This window comes from Stigmatopora argus, chromosome 10, assembly GCF_051989625.1.
Source record: "Stigmatopora argus isolate UIUO_Sarg chromosome 10, RoL_Sarg_1.0, whole genome shotgun sequence".
Lineage (NCBI taxonomy): Eukaryota > Metazoa > Chordata > Actinopteri > Syngnathiformes > Syngnathidae > Stigmatopora > Stigmatopora argus.
In genome coordinates, this window is record NC_135396.1 from 16953626 (window position 1) to 16974709 (window position 21084).

Here is a 21084-nt window from a genome sequence, read left to right on the forward strand (position 1 = left end):
TGCATCGGTGGGCCAAATACTTTGGAGACCTCCTCAATTGCACCAACATGCTTTCATTGAGAAAAGAAGAGCCGGGGGACTCTGGGGCGGACACTGTTATCTCTGGGGTTGAAGTCACCAAGGTGGTTAAAAAACTCCTCGGTGGCAAGGCCCCAGGGGTGGATAAGATCTGCCCAGTTTCTAAAGGCTCTGGATGTTGTGGGGCTGTCTTGGTTGACACGCCTCAGCAACATCGCGTGGACATCAGGGACGGTGCCTCTGGATTGGCAGACCTAGGTAGTGTTTCCCCTTTTTATAAAGGGGGACCGGAGGGTGTGTTCCAATTATCGGCCAATCATACTCCATGGGGCATGGGAGTTTGCCCAACCAGTCTTCATGTGCTTTGTGGACTTGGAGAAGGCGTTCGACCGTGTCCCCAGGGCAGTCTTGTGTGGGGTACTGCGGGAGTATGGGGTTCCGGAACCCCTGTTACACGGGGTCAGGTCCCTTTATGACCGGTGTCAGAGTCTGGTCCGCGTCGCCGGCAGTAAGTTGGATTCGTTTGCAGTGGGGGTTGGACTCAGTCAGGGCTGCCCTATGTCCCCAATTCTGTTCATCACTTTTATGGACAGAATATCTAGGTGCAGCCGTGGCGTTGAGGGGGTCTGGTTTGGAGGCCTCACTATTGCCTGCTTTTTGCAGATGATATGGTTCTGTTGGCTTCATCAAGCCATGATCTCCAACTCTCGCTGGAATGATTCGCTACCGAGTGTGACGCGGTCAGGATGAAAATCAGCACCTCCAAATCTAAGCCAATGGTCCTCGGTCGGGAAAAGGTGGTATGCCCTCTCCAGGTCAGGCATCAGGTCCTTCCCTAGATGGAGGAGTTTAAGAATCTTGTTCACAGGTGAGGGAAGAATGCAGAGGGAGATCGACAGGCGGATCGGTGCGGCGTATGTAGTGATGCGGAATCTGCACCGGTCCGTCTTGGGAAAGAAGGAGCTGACCCAAAAGGCGAGGCTCTCCATTTGCCAGGCGATCTACGTTCTCACCCTCATCTATGATCACGAACTGTGGGTTGTGACCGAAAAGAACGAGATCCCGGATACAAGCGGCTGAAATGGGTTTCCTCCGCAGGATGTCCGGAATCTGCCTTGGAGATAAGGTGAGAAGTTCGGTCTTCCGGGAGGGACTTGGAGTAGAGCCGCTGCTCCTCCAGATCGAGGGGAGGCAGATGAGTTGGCTCGGGCATCTGATCAGGATGCCCCCTGGACGCCTCCCTCAGGAGGTGTTCCGGGAACGTCCCATTGGGAGGAGGCCACAGGGCTGACCTCGGACACGCTGGAGAGTCTATGTCTCCCATCTGGCCAGGGAATACCTTGGGATACTCCCTATTGAGCTGGATGAAGTGGCTGGGGAGAGGAGTCTGGGCCTCCCTGCTGAAACTGCTGCCCCCGCCATCCGACTTCAGATAAAGCGGGAGAAGATGAGATGAGATGAGATGAAATGAGTCTTGCAATGTCTTTTGCTTAGTTGAAGAAGAGTGCAGACTCTGTCACCATACTGGTCATTGATGGTGAAAGCGAGTCTCACTATATCAGGAGAAGGATGCCCATTCTGCCTGTATTGGCTGGCCACTGTCATCTCCCATTCTCAGCAAAAACCATGCATTTGGTGAAAGGACCAGACGGCTATGGTTTCCTATTGAGGCAAGAGAAGTTTCCACATACACGGCAGACAGGTGAGTGTTTTACTTAAGTCAAATGCATCAGTGGGTCGTAACACATTACAAACCTTTTACTTTTACTTGAGTAGAGATTTGTGAAGAAACGCTACTCCTACTCTGCTGCTTTTGGATACACAGATATAACATACTATATTGGGGAATACAGGACGAGCGTCCCGCTGATTCTCCATGTAGAGCACCGAAGTGTAAAAATGAAAAACAAGGAGGAAGGGTTTTTTAAAGACCCTTCGCCTTGGGGTCGTCAATAAATAATTGGTAGAAAATTATTGAAGTATATTGCCATAAAATATATATTCAATTGGGCTTTCACGATGTAAATGTATTTACCGTAATTACTCGAATATAACACGCAGGTTTTTGCAAAATAATTAATTCCAATAGTTGGGGGTGCGTGTTATAATCAAAAACTTTTTTTTTTTTTTGTGTCTTGTTACATGGCCCTTAGCCTGGTGCTTTTTCTTGCCAAATAAATTGAATTGAAATTGAATTGAATAAAATAAATTACAAATTTTCGATCGAAAAAAGCATTGTCAAACTCACTTTGACGCACGGATTTTACGTCATCTCGTAGAGCCGACGCACGGATTTTACGTCATCTCGTGAAGCCGAGACCACCACTGCCCCCCTCTAGCCTCGTACCCGTCTCAGTTCACCCTCTCTCAGTTCAGTGTTATAATCAATAACTAAAATAAATTACAAATTTTCGATCGAAAAAAGCATTGTCAAACTCACTTTGACGCACGGATTTTACGTCATCTCGTAAAGCCAATCGGATGATGTGTTGTGGGAGGAAGAGGAAGTGGATGAAGGAAGCGTGGACGTTGATAGGATTCTCAACGAAGAGATGTATGAGAGGACAGACAAAGAGAGAGAGGAACTTTTCATTTGAAGGATTCTAATGAATAAATTTGTTTGAACAAAACAATCGTGAAACGAAGAAAAAAAGGTAAGATTTCTGATTTTCGTCAGCGGGAAATTTTAGGTGCGCACTATATTCGAGTACTGCGTTTTTCCAGATTTTTTTGGCCCAAAGTTATACCTGCGTGTTATTTTCGAGTGCGCGTTATATTCGAGTAATTACGGTATGTTTACGCTGAAAAATTATCAATTATTGGTCGCCGGACCAAAATTATTTCCAATAATTCTGCTCGGCCATAGCGTGCGAGAAATTCGCACACGCCTGCACGCACATTGGGTGTATTTCTCCATGCATTCAAGGTCAAATGCCGCGTGATCACAATCCGGCTAATTATTGGTCGGGACACTTAGAGCTAGTTGATTGGCACATGCATTTGCCCACGTTGACCGCACGCTTTGAGCTGCACACCACTAATTGCAAACTTTGTTCTGTACTCAACATTGACTCAACATGTCCAAAAAGAACGAAGCGCTGGTAAGACTCCATTTTGGGATCGCGAGTTTGTCTCTTGTATTGTTTCATCCAATGCTCCTTCGGAAGGTTCCCCCATAGTTTTCTATTTTTTCATATAAATCTACAACCACGAACCCCCCAAAAACACCATTTTCTTCATGATGTCGGATGGGAACTTAGAGGTTGTAGTCCCAGGGGTCATCAAAATTAAATTTTTGTGGTTTAGATCTATTTTTCCCATTAAAAAATAATAACAATTTTCTCACACTAAGCGCCAATATAATTTTCGCCCAATTATTGAAATATATTTTGATTAATTCCTTACAGTGGCAAGTTCTAGACGGTGCGCCCCCTCAATGTCAGAACTCAATTATAAAGATAGCCAAATGTGATAAGTTTTCTTGAAACTTAGCGAGTTACACGCTGATTTTCTTTTGTAAATTTGCTAAATATTAAAATCTGGATTTAGAAATACATTGCAAAAATTTTCAATTATTTTTTTCTACGGTGAAAATTTAAATATATTTATTTTCTGCGGCCTAAATTAAAATATATTTATTTTGCGAGACAAATATATTTCTGATGTAAAAATTAATATTTTCCAGGCCCTGCCTTTGCCTTTCACTCCCTCAAAGAGAAAGCCGAATGACAGGTTTGAAAAAAAAGCCCAACATCAAAAGCTCAATACCTAATAATAACTGAATAGTAATTAGGCGTCCCAGATGAACTAGTGGTTCGCGCGTCAGCTTCACAGTTCTGGGGTAGAGGGTTCAATACCAGGTCATTCCTCACTGTGTGGAGTTTGTATCTTCTCCCCGGGCTTGTGTGGGTTTTCCCCAAGTACTCCGGTTACCTCCCACATCCCAAAAAACCTGCAGGGTAGGGTGGTTAACACTCTAAATTGCCCCTGGGTTGTCCATCTCCTTGTGCCCTTTTTTTAGTCGCCGTTGAAAATGCCTCGTAAGTATTGAAGTTAATAATGAATAATAATAATAATCGGACATAGGCCCTGTCGTCATCATCAACAACAAAAAGCCTACTTGTCATCACACCCAGAAACTGCGTATGACGAAATTGGTGGTGCTTCTTCATAAACTGCGTTTAATCGCCAAAAGACTTAAATAAGTGATAGTTACGGACTTGTAATTTGGCATTCTGCTGTTATGGATACAGGTCACTTACCTCACACTGTCTAAGTTCCTTGATATGCTAAAGGCGTAGCACACCATTGTGGCATAAATGGCATTTTCTGTAGATAATCCGACTGGTAGGAATCTTGTTAATGTTCATGGGGTCCGCCATGCAGTTAAGAGTGAGCCATGGGAAATGAACACATTTCCCCTCTGGAGATGCACGCGTATTGTGGCGATCTGTATGCTGGAAATAAATTCTCATGAGGTAAAGATGTCTGAGATGTAGCGCCTGGTCCAAACTACGGCCCGCGGGCCATATACGGCTTTTTCATCCGGCCCACCGACGTTGTCCAAATTATGGTAAAAATCAATGACGTCATTTATTTCCCTTTCCCCTGCAATACCCTCGTTTCCCCGATAGATGACGCACTAGTCTAGACCTTTGTTGGAGTGTAACTTTCCAGCTGCCATTTTCCCCCTTCGGTAAAAATGAGCGGATCAAAGAAAAGAAAAGTGGACACTGAGTGCTGAGTGTTTAAAAAAGAGTGGACAACAAAATATTTTTTACCGATGTACGATCAACGGCTGTATGTCTGATATGCCAAGAAACGGTTGCAGTTTTCAAAGAGTTCAATATCAGCCGTCACTTTGCCACAAAGCATGCTAACTATGCTAGCAAGCAGTCAACTCAAGAACGGGCGGCTACTGCTCAGAAGTTAGCAGCTAATTTACAGACTCAGCAGAATTTTTTTACCGACAAACTGCGATTCAAGTACCAAAGGCAAGTTTTTTGCTGGCATTCAAATTAGCTAAGGCTAGCGAGCCATTCTCCGAAGGCGAGTTTTTGAAAGAATGTATGGTAGAGACAGCAGAGCTCTTGTGTCCGGAAAGCAAAGTAAATTTGAAAAATTCAGTTTATCACGGAGGACAGTGACTCGCCGTGTGGAACTGTTTGACGAAGATTTTGTCAGCGAGTTAAACAAAAAGGCGGAGTCCTTTAATTTATATTCACTAGCACTGGATGAAAGCAACGACGTTAAAGACACTGCTAAGCTCCTAATTTTTATCCGAGGGATAAATGACAGTTTTGAGATAACGGAGGAACTTTTGAGCATGGAATCGCTGAAAACGTGAGGCGAGGACTTATATGAAAAGGTGTCTGCGGTCATCAAGAGAATGAAGCTGCCTTGGAGTAAACTTGCCAGTGTCACCACGGATGGATCACCAAATTTAACTGGGAAAAATGTCGGGCTGCTGAAAAGAATCCAAGATAAAGTGAAAGAAGAAAACATCGACCAGGATGTTATTTTTCTTCACTGCATCATTCATCAACAATCTCTGTGTAAGTCTGTGTTGCAGCTTAATCATGTCGTGGATCCAGTTGTAAAACTTGTTAACTTCATACGAGCAAGGGGACTTAACCACCGTCAGTTCATTACTTTCCTAGAGGAAACCGATGCGGACCACAAGGACTTACTGTACCACTCTCGTGTCCGCTGGTTACGTTTGGGGAAAGTGTGCCAACAAGTGTGGGGCTCAAAGAGATTTGTTTGTTTTTTGAGCTAATGGGGAAATCCGACGAATTCCCTGAGCTGAGTGATGAAGACCGGCTTTGAGACTTTGCGTTTGCTGTGGACATATTGTCACATATGAATGAGCTGAACGTTAAGCTGCAGGGGAAAGATCAGCTTGCGCACGAGATGTACACAAATGTGAGAGTCTTCAAATCCAAGTTGATTTTATTCTCCAGGAAAATTTCAAACAAATCTTTCGCTCATTTCCCCACACTGGCCATGCAGAAGGCCCGAGAAGTGAAGAAATACTGCAAATCACTGGACGACATACACAGAGAATAATGTCGTCGTTTCACTGATTTTGAAAAAATTGAGTCACTTCAGCTGGTGTCCTGTCCCCTGTCACAAGACCCCGAAACGGCACCACATGAGCTGCAATTGGAGCTGATCGATCTTCAGTCTGAATCCATCTCGAAAGAGAAGTTCAAATCTCTTAAACTGAATGACTTTCACGCTTCACTTAATGAAGCCACGTTTTCAAACCTCCGGAGGACAGCACAGAAGATGCTGGCATTGTTTGGCTCGACTTACGTGTGTGAGCAGACTTTCAGCGTCATGAACTTTAATAAAGCCCGTCAAAGATCCCGGTTAACTGACCAACACCTCAGATCTATTTTGAGAATTGCCACCACGAAACTAACTCCAGATTTTGATGCACTGGCAAAAAGGGAGAACAACAACACAGTTCCCACTGAAATGTGAGTTTCTCTGCTGTGTTAAAAATAGCAACTTGCACATGTACACACAGCAGCAGTACAGTCCCTTAATTAACATGCCGCTCATCATTCTCAATTTAAAGACTGCTTTCTTTCATTGAGTAAATATGTTCTTAATGTTGAAATTAAATTTGAAAATAAATTTTCACCTTCAATTGTGTCTTTTTTCTTACATTTCATTCCCCAGGTTTGATAAATTACATTGCGTGTCCAAATGCTCCTGGCCCAGCCTTTCTGTCAAATTTTAGTATCCATTCTGGCCTGCAAGTCAAAAAGTTTGCCCACCCCTGGGCTGGTCTCTTCGACCAGGTTGCTGTGCTCCACGTTGCAACGACCGTTTTTCTCCATGAAGCGCTGCTGCTTTCGCTTGGCCACCAGCGTGCACACGCTGCTGTTCACCGCCCAAAGCTCGCATCTGCCGAGGTGCAAATTCTCGTGTGGACTAAAACACCCCACCTGTGACTCCGAGGAATAAAAAAATGAACCAGCATTATCATGGATTCACGCCCTACATATGGCCGTGAAGCTCACATGACGAGAAGATCTCAACACACTGCATGGGGCCACTTGGAAGGAGAATGATGACAACATTGACGAATGACAGAGTCATTGAACTTGGCAACGTCTTAACAGTGTCAAGACGACAACAGATATATTTTTACAAGAAAAATGTCTCTCGAATCTGACAAAGAAGACTTGGACTATAGCGCCAATAACCTGTTTTTATTTTATTTAAATCAACCGGAGAGGAACTCTTTTCACTGTGAGTACAGTACTTAAAGTATTTACATTTTTTTAATTTATAGATTATATTTAGATATGAGGTCGCCCACCAGCTTGACTTGTTAGCATGTTGGCCTCACAGTTCTGGGGTCCTGGGTTCAAATCCCTGTCGGTCCAATTTTTTGGCATCTGCCTGTTCTCCCCATGGTAGGCTGATTGGACACTCTAAATTGTTCCCTATGTATGAGTGTGAGTGTGAATGGTTGCATGTATCCTTGTGCCCTGCAAACGGCTGGCCAGCGATTCAGGGTGTCCCCTGCCTCTGGCCCGAAGTCAGCTGGGATAGGCTCCTGCACCCCCTGCGGCCCTAGTGAGGATAAAGCGGTTCAGAAATGAATGAATATTTAGGTATAAATACATTATAGTCTTTTCATATGCCAGTAACTGTAATATTTAATAAATACACTTGATAATTGTACTTGTGTACTTGAATTTTTGTATAGGTGCGGAAACATGTAGTATGGTATCTAGTAATATTAGGGGTGATCCTACTTCGCGGTTTTTGGATTATCGCGGCCATGTCTGGTCTACATTATCCGCAAAAAACGAGGGATCAGTGTACTCGCCACTATGAACCATTTAAAAATGATAACAGTATACCTATTTGTATGATGTATTCAGATATGCAAAAACAGCATAAATATTATTATTAAACGATTAAAATGACACCACAACACTGAACAATACAAGTCCACCTCTTCTGCACTGTTGCTATCTTTCTCTCTCTTGGTTGCTTGCTCGCGCTCTCTCTTTGACATCACTCACTTAAAGCGGCATCAACGGCATTTAATAATACCTTAAGATTAGAACACAATTCTTTATGAATAATAAATATAATAATATACCCACCCCTGTAATAAAACCCACAACTTCAAATTATGTTCGGCAGACTGAGAAATACTCAAGAAATAGCTCTGTGATTAACGCGCATTTTTTTGTTTACTCTACCCACCACTATTATATTTGTGCCATAAATAAAGACATTCCCATTGAACAGCTCATGTGCTGCGTGAAGTGGATAAGTGGAGCCCAGCGGAGGAGGCCGGAATGGAGGATGGTGATCTGGTACTGGCAGTTAACGGTGAACCAGTGGAGTGCATGGAGCACGACGACATTGTCGAAAGGATTCGGAAAAGTGGAGAGAGAGTCAGCCTTACCGCCATATCGATACAAGGGAGACGCCTCTTTAGAAATGTAGGTTCAATGTGTTACATTGTTCTTGACAAAGAATCATTAGTTGCGTCGCTCTGTTTTGCCCCCAGATTGGAATTTCTCCACTGTTCTTTCACGACAAATTCATAGACCAGGATGACAGTGTTCAAAATCCTGCCATTCAAATAGCACAGGTATTTCAGGTATCAACTCTATTTTCAACCATTTGCACAACTTTACAGTATAAATTCCCTGGCTGGGGTTTGCAAAAAAAAAATTAAATTCACTTCTTATTGACTTTATTTGTGGCTAATTTAGTACGTTTTATAAGTAAATACCTGTTTTAATTACCAAATTTTCAATAATTGCTTGAGAAACCAGTAAGGCACAAGACCCTTACAATTAAACCATCATTGCGCTGCTAAGGGGGCCAAAGACAGAAAAATAACATTGTTTAGACTGCTGCTCAATTTGCTTGTACTGTATTTTTATTATCACATGCATGTTGTAATTTGGTAGCTTAATCTCATTTTAAAGCATCTTAATCTCATATTTCTCCACTGGCAATATATTTTTTCTTTTGCACAAAAGCGTAATAAGCAATATTACACTTCAGAGTAGAAAATTAAATACTCAAATCTTTTCTTTCTTTTTTCAAGACAGCTAAAGACTACGTAGTTTAGTCAGAAATATAATAGCTTTGTAGATGCACTCTATGGACACAAATATTGGGACACCTTGCTAGTAAAGTGTCTCTATATCATTTTTTAATTTTTTTAAAATAGTGTGTAGGAGTACAGTTTATAGGAGGTAACGAGAGCCATACAGTTGCACGAAGACCGATCCTCGGTGCCTAGTTTGTTTCTTTTTCTTCCTTTTTTTGTATCGGCAGCATGATTATTGCCGAACTATAGTTAGGATTTAGCGAATTGAGGGAAGCCTACTCCAGATTAGGAATTTGCCAATAGAAGATGTGAAAACGAAACACATAGATTAATGGTGCCGGTGTTGCCTCTAGGTTATAAGTGAGTTGAAATATCAGTCACATCTGAGTATCAGTCAAACCAGCTAAAAACTTGGTGGGGTGGGTGTAAGGGAGTTCAGTCTCACTAAAGTATAAATCACATTGGAGACCAAGAACATACATTATATATTTTGGTACTTGTTAAATGGAGAATTACAAACTAAAAAGGCATCTGTTTAATGTAATATTACTAGTGAACCAATATCTGTTGTCCACATATTGTGTTCATCAAACTCTCAATCCCTTTCCAAATCACTGCTAAATACATTAGGGTTCATCTTCAATGTAACGTCTGAACAACCCCATTTGGTGTTAAAAAAACAAAAAACAAAACATGGTGGGAGGGGAAGAAGGTGCAATTTATAGTCCAGTAAATACGGACTAAAACAGTTGTATGAAAAACTGCACCCCAGATCATTTTCAAGATTTCCCATTATAAATCATTGGTTCTTTGGATAATCAATTTCAGTTAAATATCATATAGTAGACAAATAGTGATATTTGAGAAGTGAAGTGAAGTTTATAGGATCTACAGCTAGTGTGAAATAATTACTAAAACAAAGTAGACAGGAGCATAAATTTGGGCACCCCAAAGAAAAAAAAATACATCAATATTTAGTCAATCAGCATTCTGCAGAAATAACAGCCTCTCAATGCTTCCTATAGCTTCCAGTGAGGGTCTGGATTCTGGTTGAAGATATTTTTTACCATTCTTTACAAAACATCTCCAGTTCGTCAGGTTTGATGGTTTCCGAGCATGGGCAGCACGCTTTAAATCACGCCAAAGATTTTCAATAATATTCAGGTCTGGCGACTGAGATGGCCATTCCAGAACGTTGTATCTGTTCCTATTCATGAATGCCTTTAGAATTTGAGCAGTATTTAGGGTCATTGTCTTGTTGAAGTATCCAGCCCCGACGCAACTTAAACTTTGTCACTGATTCTTGAACATTGATTGTATCTGCTCATACTGACTGAAATCCATGGGACCTTCAACTTTGACCAGATTGCCCGTACCTGCACTGGCCACACAGCATGATGGAACCACCATCAATTTTTACAGCATCTCCTTGTGCAAAGTCCGCTGAATGGTTGAATATTGCATATAAACATGAAAAAAATCACGTTCCCATTACTGCTCGCTCGGGGCACAGCCCTCTTACCTAGGTCCCGGGCAGCCATCTTACCTAGGGCACTGACGTCTAAACCTAGTTAAAGGTGCTCTGACTGGCCAGACGCCAGTAGCCTTGATTTTGAAATAAAACAAAATTCCACTTTGATTTTTTTCGTTGTATTTCGTGTTTGAAAGTGAAAACTATTGGAGTAATATGAACCATCGAAAGAATTGAGATATTTTGAAGCAATATGGCTGCCACAACATCTTAAACTTCTGGTAAGAAAATTGTCTCTCATCTCATCTTATTTTCTGAACCGCTGACTGGTCCGAGTCTCTTTTCCACTGTTCCTTTTGTCCACCTCTCCTTTCATCCACGGAAATTCCGGATCAGGACTAAGTCGCCCTGAGATGTCTCAGCTTGGAGGCGGTTTTATCATGATAGTGTTTCTGCTTCGGTTGTTTTGCTTCCACCACTCAAGCGAGATCTGGTTTCAGTAAGCTGAACCTGGTCCTGATCTGGTGTACATCCTGTAACACTGTGTGTACTCCTGTATGCCATCAGGAATTTAGCTAGCCTGTGCTGCATTGTTATTGTGACATTTTGTTTCTTCTCCTCGAGCACTTGTTTCAGCAGTGATGGTTTCACTGTCTGAACTGCTCGCTCTGCAGCTCCATTGGAAGCGGGATGGTAAGCTGGTACCAAAATCTGTTTTATTCCGTTGCTCAGCAGCAATGTCTTGTACTCCTGCGAAGTGAATTGAGGACCGTTGTCAGAAACAATCTCCTCCGGAAGCCCGTAGGAAGAAAAGATGTTCCGCAACACCTCAATCATTTTGGCTGCTGTGGTTGTTGGCATGGCGATGACCTCAAGCCATTTTGAATGACTCTCCACTAATACTAAAAAGTGGTGTTGGTCCTTCTCTGCAAAGTCAATATGTATTCGCTGCCAAACTCTAGTCGGCCAAGGCCAGCAGTGTAGAGGTGCTACTGCTGGTAGTTTCCTCACACTCTGACAGGCTTCACATTGTTGTACTGTATGTTCTATTTCACTGTCCAGCTGCGGCCACCACAAGTAGCTCCTGGCCAAGGCCTTCATCCTGCATCCTCCAGGGTGTCCTTGGTGAAGATCATGCAGTAGTCGCTCTCGGTGTGCTGGTGGAATGATAACTCGAATTCCCCACAATATGCAACCTTGTTCCAGACAGTTCATTTTTCCGGGAAAAGTATGGTTTCAGTCTCTCGTCCTTGTTATGACTTGGCCATCCCGACTGAGTCAGCTCCAGTACTTTGCATAGGACTGGGTCCTTGAGAGTGCGCTGCGCGATCTCTGTAGCCTGCACGGGAAGCTCAACCACTACTGAGAAATAGAAGATGCTGTTTCCCTCCGCTGTATTGTCCTTTTCCTTCCCCAGCAGTCTAGATAACGCATCTGCGTTGGCATTTTCTGCTGACGTTCTGTACTCTATACTGTAGTCATAAGCCATCAGTCTCAGCGCCCAGCGCTGCATTCGCAGAGCAGCTAAAGTGGGAATTTCAGACTTGGGTCCCAAAATGGCAAGAAGGGGCTTGTGGTCAGTTATTAAACTGAACTTGTGGCCATATAAATATTTATGAAATTTGGTCACGCCAAAAATTATGGCCAAAGTCTCTATCTGACTGTATTTGCTTTCTGCCTATGTCAATGTACGCAACGCAAATGCGATCGGTTTCTCATCCCCATTTTCTATTATGTGAGACATGACCGCCCCGATTCATAAGATGATGCATCTGAAGCTAATCTCAGGGGTTTCTTGGTGTTTTTTACTAACTGTTCTTTTGCATCTTTGAATGCTGCTGCACATTTAGGAGTCAATTTCCACTCAACTTCCTTCTTTAGCAGTTGATGTAGTGGCTGCAGCACCGTCGACAGGTCTTTCATGAACTGACCATAATAGTTTAATAGTCCTAGAAAAGACCATAGCTCTGTGACGTTTGTAGGCTGGAGTGCATTAACGATGGCTGCAACTTTTGTCTCAGCGGGGTGCAGTCCCTCCCTATAATAATAATAATAATAATCGGACATAGGCCCTGTCGTCATTATCAACAACACAAAAAGCCTACTTGTCATCACACCCAGAAACTGCGTGTGACGAAATTGGTGGTGCTTCTCCATAGGCTGCGTTTACTCGGCAAAAGACCTAAATAAGTGCAAGTTACGGACTTGTAATTTGGCATTCTGCTGTTATGGATACAGGTCGCTTACCTCTCACTGTCTTTCACTTACCTTACGTCTAACTTGCAGAACAGAGTGCCTCCAGCTAGGGTGGCAAAGAGGTCTTCAATGTTTGGTAGTGTATAGGTCTCCTCTTCCACACTTTGATTTAGTGTGACCTTATAGTCTCCGCAGATACGAATTGACTTGTCTGCTTTGGGTACCACTACTATTGGCGCGGCCCACTGAATATGTTCTTTCTTTGAGATAATGCCAGCTTTTTCTAGGCGATTTAACTCGTTCTCAACTGCATTCTTTAATGCATAAGGCACTGGTCTGGCCTTCCTGAAGACCGGTTTGGTATTTGGCTTTACTGTAATGTTGGCCTTAAAATCACGAATAGTGCCTAACTCCTCAGCAAACACTGCTTTGTGTCTCTGCAACACTGCCTCCACATCTGCGTTGTTACAGCCCCTTGCTGGTATAACTGAGAAGATGCTTGCCCAGTCCAGTTTGAAGTTTTTGAGCCAGTTACGGCCAAGGAGGTCTGGTCTGTCACCTTTTACGATCACTAGTGGTAGATCACCTCTCTGGTTTCCATATTTTACCTTGACAGTTACTTGTCCCATCAAGGGAATGTTCTCTATGGAAAAGGTTGACAGCTGCACTTTACTTACTTTCAATGGCAGATGAGAGAGATGCTTCTTATACACTTTTTCAGAAACAAGTCTTACAGCAGCTCCTGTGTCGAGTTGCATCTCTAGAGGAGTTCCTTCTAATTTGACCTGTACTGTCATTTCTTTCTTCCAATTTCCAACGGTATGTGTGGGATACACGGCAAGCAAGTGATATGCCCCAAACAGTTCATCATCAACATTTCCTGTTGTCTCAGTTTTATTTTCCTTTACATACTGTGTGTCCTTGCCTATTTTTAGTTTTACACATCCTTGCGATGTATCCTACTTTTGAACACTTGTGGCATGTCTCTATTTTATACCGGCATCCTTGAGCGGCGTGGTTGCTACCGCCACATCGGTAACAGGGTTGGTGATTTTCTGCTCTCTGTGGTCTGCTATTTTCACTTTTCCAATCGCTGGTGGCTAGTTGGTATTTCCACGCACTTTTGCTTGTCTTCTTCTTGTCAATCCTATTTACTGTGGCAGGTCCTTTCATTTTGCTGGCGAACTCCAACGTATTCTTTGATGCCATTTCCATGGATAACGACAGTTCGCATGTTTTTTTAAATGTCAGATCTTGCTCCGTGAGTAATCTTCTCTGAATAGCTTCCACTCTCAATCCACAAACGAATCTGTCTCTCATTGCTTCGTCTAAATGGAGACCAAATTCACAGTGGGTTGATAACTGCTTTAACGCCACAACATAATCTGACACAGACTCTGTTTCTTTCTGAATCCTTTTTTGAAATTTGAATCGCTCCGCGATCACCAGCAGTTTCGGTTTGTAATGTGATGATAATCTTCCGCTTAGCACATCATACGAGAGGCTACTTGGCTTATCTGGTATGCAGAGGTTTTTTAACAGTCCGTAGGCTTCAGCACCTATTACAGACAGGAAAACGTTGACTCGTTTACCTTCCTCCACTTCGTTTACGATACATCCATTGCTCAAACCTCTCCAAGTAGGACTCAAAATCTTCTTGACCTTCCTTGTATTCGCCGAGATTTCCGATGAAACTGGCCATGATGCACCTCCGACGTTAGCTTAGCAACTCTTGCTAATGCTAGTTTGCAAAGTCCCGTTACCTCCTTGTAACGCCTTGATTTCCGCGTTCTGAAACTTGGAATCCCTACCGGCTTGAAAGGGATCCCATCGTCGTCGCCACTGTGATAACTTTGCACTTTGTATAACTGTAAATATATCCATAACAGCAATAGACGGCGGAGCCAAGTTTCACACGTGTGTAGCTCTCTTTATGGCAACACTCAGACCAACTCAGACATGTCAACACCCGGGTCACGCTGTATTACACAATGGTCACTAGGTGGCGGTGATTAAACACTTGTATAACCTGAGCAACTAACCAGTTATAGTATCAATATACTACAGCCCTAAGAAAATTGTAATTTCTGTAATTAGAAAGCATCAGATTCTCATCAAGATAGACTATTTCTTTTTTCAAATTGAATGATTTGATATTTTGCATTTACAAAGACAGGCATATTAGCTTCCTTATGATATTAATATATCATTAGTATAATAATAATGTGCTTTTGATTCATACAGTATCTCAGAAATACCATGATGATTTTTCTTAAGATTTTCCCTTCAAAGTAACACATTTGTACTCCCTATTAAAACCATGAATATGGAAGTGAACATTGGGAATCGGAGGCGGCTAAATTGTAAAGTTCAAAAATTACAAGGCAATTTTCAGGGTGCGGCTTATGTGCATGTAAATACGGTAGTGCTAATGGTATTGAAATCCATAAAATAACGGGTGCCCAAATTTGTGCATCATTATTGCACACGTTCTGTAAATACAATAAACTACATTTCACTTCTCAAATATCGCAGTTTGTCTACTACAGTGGTACCTTGACATACGAGCAATTTGAGATACGAGTAAAAATTTGAGCAAATATTTATCTTGACATACGAGACAAATTTTGATATACGAGCAGACAGCGGACGCGAGAGGTTGCTTGGGGTAAAATCCACTTTCTGGTAACATTTAATGATTAAATACAAATACTGGAGCTTTTCAGACACTACAACCGGGCCAGGGGGTGATTTCCCCGGGAAAAAGACAGCGATAAACGTCGACGCGTCCATATGCGTCCATATACGTCCATACGCGAAACAACAAAAATTGCACTAAAATGGGGTAAAATCTACTTCCTAGCAGCATTTAGTGTTTAAATACAAACACTGGAGCTTTTCAGATATCAGAACCGGGCCCACAATTGAAAATTATTTAGGAATATAACCATATTTTACTCACCAAAAATCCTTTTAAACTGTACACAATATCCATCCTCCTTTGTTCCTTCTTTTCTTGATTTTCCCGGGAAAAGATGTGGGGGAGAAATATATTTGTTCAGAGACCGATAACAATCGTTGTGCATTATAGTAACAATAAAATGCTGTACAGTCGGCTTAATCGTGTTTGTTAATGAAACGTATATTACTTACTAAACATAACCTTCGATATCAGTCCAACTCACTATCAAACTCAAGTCCGGAAGAAGAAGAAATACCTAGAGGACCATCATTGACCATCATTGTGGAAAAGAAAAGAAACGTGTACAGTGGGGCAAATATAAGGTATATAAAGTATTTAGTCAACCACCAATTGTGCAAGTTCTCCTACTTGAAAAGATTAGAGAGACCTTGAGAGACAGAATGTGGAAAAAAATACAGAAAACAATATTATTTGATTTTTAAAGAATTTATTTCCAAATTAGAATAAGTATTTCGTCACCTACAAACAAGCAAGATTTCTGGCTGTCAAAGAGGTCTAACTTCTAACGAGGTCTAACAAGGTCTCCACTCGTTACCTGTATTATAGCATCTGTTTTAACTCATTATCGGTATAAAAGACACCTGTCCACAACCTCAGTCTCTCACACTCCAAACTCCACTATGGCTAAGACCAAAGAGCTGTTGAAGGACACAGACAAAATTGTAGACCTGCACCAGGCTGGGAAGACTGAATCTGCAATAGGTAAAATGCTTGGTCTAAAGAAATCAACTGTAGGAGCAATTATTAGAAAATGGAAGACATACAAGACCACTGATAATCTCCCTCGAGCTGGGGCTCCATGGAAGATCTCACCCCGTGGCGTCAAAATGATAACGAGAACGGTGGGCAAAAATCCCAGAACCACACTGGGGGACCTAGTGAATGACCTACAGAGAGCTGGGACCACAGTAAACAAAGGCTGCTATCAGTAACACAATGCGCCCCAGGGACTCAAATCCTGCACTGCCAGATGTGTCCCTCTGCTGAAGCTAGTACACATCCAGGCCTGTCTGCGGTTCGCTAGAGAGCATTTGGATGATCCAGAAGAGGACTGGGAGAATGTATTATGGTCAGATGAAACCAAAATAGAACTTTTTGGTAGAAAAACAAGTTCTTGTGTTTGGAGGACAAAGAATACTGAACTGTATGCGAAAAACACCATACCCACTGTGAAGCATGGGGGTGGAAACATCATGCTTTGGGGCTGTTTTTCTGCAAAGGGACCAGGACGACTGATCTGTGTAAAGGAAAGAATGAATGGGGCCATGTATCGGGAGATTTTGAGTGAAAATCTCCTTCCATCAGCAAGGACATTGAAGATGAGACGTGAGTGGGTCTTTCAGCATGACAATGATCCCAAACACACCAGCCAGCCAGCGCAACAAAGGAGTGGCTTCACAAGAAGCATTTCAAGGTCCTGGAGTGGCCTAGCCAGTCTCCAGATCTCACCCCCATTGAAAATCTGTGGAGGGAGTTGAAAGTCTGTGTTGCCCAACGACAGCCCCAAAACATCACTGATCTAGAGATCTGCATGAAGGAATGGGCCAAAATACCAGCAACAGTGTTTGAAAAGCTTGTGAAGAGTTACAGAAAACCTTGGCCTCTGTTATTGCCAACAAAGGGTACATAAAGTATTGAGATGAGCTATTGGTTACGACCAAATACATTTTAAGTAACAGTGGTACGTCTAAGTACAAAGGTGTTAGGTTTGTCATTATTATAGATGTGTATCAATATTATTATATTATATGTGCTTGCAACGAAGAGTGATTGACAAAGGCAAATTAATAAAAGACAAATTAATACAAAGGCCATTTTAATACATCTCTTGCAAAAGTAATGACTGTGGTTCGCATCAAGAGGACTGGGAATGGCCTTGGCCAGGAAGATGGTTTCACAACAAGCACTCTTGGGAACTGTGGAACTGTTTCGGCTTTGGAAGATGGTTTCACAACAAGCGCTATTGGGAAGATTCGACAGACATTGTTTTGATGACTGTGATAAATTGTTATGAGACTCTAAAGTTGTTTAGACTTCTGTGGGGCATGGCGTTAAAATCTTATGAATAAATTAGCGAGAGAGACCTCGAGTTGTTAGAATAATCCTGACCGGAGCGCGGATGGATGTATTCTCTTCTTGCAAGAATTAAATAAAGATGTGACTTCAGATGCTTCTTTTATTGTGAATTTGGAAATACCTAAGGATTACCCTATCAGAAGGGTTTTCAGGTCACGAAAGACTTTGAAGGGAAACACTTTGTTCCAAGATACGAAGAACTGTCCAAAGTTACTAAACATTAGATGAAATCAAACATCCCCCCCGAAACGTAAATACACCTCCCCTGGCCTCCCAGTGGCTCCGTGAAGCTGCGTCTCCATGCCAGAAACAAGTTTAGCGCGCTGTATGCAGGTCTATGCTAGCTAGAGCCAGCGTAGGCCCTGTTCAGGTGAGCCGACAGAGCTCCAAGGCAGCCCGGCCCAAAAATAGCGGGCTCCGGGCAGACATCATAGCTGTACTGGTCTGGGTAGTGACCCCCAGCAGAGCATGAGCGTGACCGTCCGACCAAAAGCTCCGGATTGGGCACTTTTCTTTCCTCGGGACAATGACTGATCAGTTCCAGCCGGCACTGTCTTCCAGATTCGTGTGTCTTCCTCCCTCGTTCATCACGAAGTTGTTTCTTGATTTTTTTTCTGAGTGTGCGTAACATTATTTCACGTTCACCTTCTTGCTACTGCCACAATGAAATTTCTTGAATACGGGATGAATAAAGTTATCCAATCCAATCCAAGTTAACCTCCTGACTACCAGGAAAAAATGCTGTCCAATCACATTTATTTTGAAATTTACCCAATCTATGTGAAGTAATTGGAATACGTACTTCAAAAGGTATCATTGGAAAGCTCTGAATGTCCTCTATAGAGCACAAAAGGAGTTAATGATTGGATAGACTGGGTGGGAGATATTTAGGTTGGAAAATGTCCTCGACAGAGGACAAATTTGAACTACTGGTAGTAAGGAGGTTAAGTTGTGTGTTTACGTGCGTGTATACGTTTGGCCGCAAATATGACTCGATATTGAGTTTGTATTTGTATGCTGTTATTAGTGTAAATGATGAGAAAGAGAGAAGACGTGGATGTAATGGTTGTGGATTTGTTTAGTTCAATGTTGTTGGCATGAGCTACGCCGAAGACTAACCGTGTTGTTTCTTCACGTTCTATAATAAATGAGTAAAACCTAACCTTGCTGGCGACTTCTTTGTCGATCTAGCAATATATTTAATGATCTGCCACTCAATTCCACACCATGGGAAAATTTCTTTGCATTTTATTGTCTTAAGAAATCCTTTTCTTTTTTTTCATACATATTTCATAAAACATTGGTATACTTTGATCATTTTGAAGGGGGTTGGGGGGTAGTATTAAAGAAAATTGAATTAATTATATTTTTTCAACATAAAATATCCTTCTACTTAAGAAAAGTCCAAGTTCCAAAACCACTTCTGGAACCATTAATTTTGTAAGTAGTGGCTCCTCTGTATGAGTAAACGTTTTAATTTAATTAATGTATTATTTCTGTTCAATCGTGTTATGAATCGTGTAGTTGAAACATTTAATAGAAATGAAGGTAACATTTTTAACAAATGAACTGAATCAAAGTTTACAATTAAAATGGGCAAATGCTCAATGTGAGGCTTTTAAGGATCAAAACTAATACATCTATTTTTACTGTTTTGTGTAGCCCCAAAGATTTGGTGATGCTGTTTTGTGAAAACAGAGCAGATGAAGTCAGCCAATACAGGCAAAACATTTGCTGATGGTTAAAGAAGATTTTGGCTGAGAAGTTTTATCAAGCTGAAAGATCATAGTGAAATAAAGATTTTAATGCACACTTCAATAAAAATTGTGTAAATAATGTAAATATGTAGTATAAATACTATTATATATATATATATATATACGTATATATATATATATATATATATATATATATATATATATATATATATATATATATATACGTGTATATATATATATATATATATATATATATATATATATATATATAAAAGTGCGCCCTATCGGTGTGAAAATAATATGCATACCGTATTTTCACACCGATAGGGCGCACTTAAGACTCTAATATATATAAATACAGCTGTGGTCAAAAGTTTACATACACTTGTGAAGAACATAATGTCATGGCTCTCAAAGATTCAACCAGAAGCTTGTGGATGGCTACCAAAAGTGCCTAATTGAAGTGAAAATGGCCAAGGGACAGGTTACCAAATATTAGCGCTGCTGTATATTTTTTGACTCAGCAGATTTGATCACTTTTTTTCTGTTCACCCATAATAAAGTCATAAAAGAACCAAACTTCATGAATGTTTTTTGTGACAAACAAGCATCTGTTCCAATCACTCTATCAGAGAAAAATCTGAGTTGTAGAAATAACTGAAAACTCAAGAGAGCCATGACATTATGTTCTTCTCTTCCTTGCACTACTACCCTCACTAGAAGCCTTTCGCTTTTCACCAACCATATTGAATAATGGATGCACGAGATATTTAATGATAAAAATGTTCTTTGCGCACTGGAGATACGTTCACGCACTTACGCACTGCAACGAACTGGGCAGAGGAAGGTGGATGCTGGGTGAGCTCTCACAGCGCCAGGCGTCGGTATTAGTGGCAGAAAGAAGCACTACAAGAAGTAGCCAAAAGAAGCCAGGCTCACAGAACAGAGAAAGTTGTAAAAACATTCAAGTACAAAGTATAAAGTACAAAGTAAAGTAAAGAGGAATGTATTAAGAAATATTAAAATGTAATTTAAAAAAAGATAGAAGGGCTGTAAAACACGAAAAACATAAGAATATACAGAGCTACTGTCACCGGCTTCCGCGTGACGGCACCATCTTGGAGAAAAAAAAAAAGGGAAAAAAAAACTATGCGCAGACATGTTCGTATGTACCGTTGTTCGTAACTCGAATGTTCGTAAGTAGGGGAGCATCTGTACATATATATACACATATATATATATATACACACATATATAAACACATATATATACACATATATATGTATACATATATATACACACATATATATATATACACATATATATATATATATATACACATATATATATATATATATACACATATATATATATATATATACACACGTGTGTGCGCGTGTGTGGGTATGTGTGTGTGTGTATATATATATATATATATATATATATATATATATATATATATATACACACACACATACCCACACACGCGCACACACACATACACCCACACACGTAGAGA

At 41.3% G+C, this 21084-nt stretch overlaps 1 protein-coding gene and 1 pseudogene across 9 annotated transcripts in view; both read left to right on the top strand.

Annotated features, from left to right (window-relative positions):
- The window catches only part of LOC144083232 (Na(+)/H(+) exchange regulatory cofactor NHE-RF4-like), a 53399-nt gene extending 33734 nt beyond the window's left edge, over positions 1–19665 (top strand). For 3 of the 9 annotated variants that reach the window (XM_077610852.1, XM_077610853.1, XM_077610858.1), the window contains 3 exons: positions 1513–1720; positions 8285–8498; positions 8542–15350. In XM_077610852.1, coding sequence (XP_077466978.1) covers positions 1513–1720; positions 8285–8498; positions 8542–8737 — 618 coding nt within the window. In that variant the 3' untranslated portion in view covers positions 8738–15350. Of the gene's footprint in view, positions 1–1512; positions 1721–8284; positions 8499–8541; positions 15351–19509 lie in introns of those variants that run through there. The other 6 variants (XM_077610850.1, XM_077610851.1, XM_077610854.1 and 3 more) reach the window with 5 other exon arrangements.
- LOC144083234 (general transcription factor II-I repeat domain-containing protein 2A-like) lies at positions 1749–6657 on the top strand (annotated as a pseudogene).
- Positions 19666–21084: the final 1419 nt, after the last annotated feature.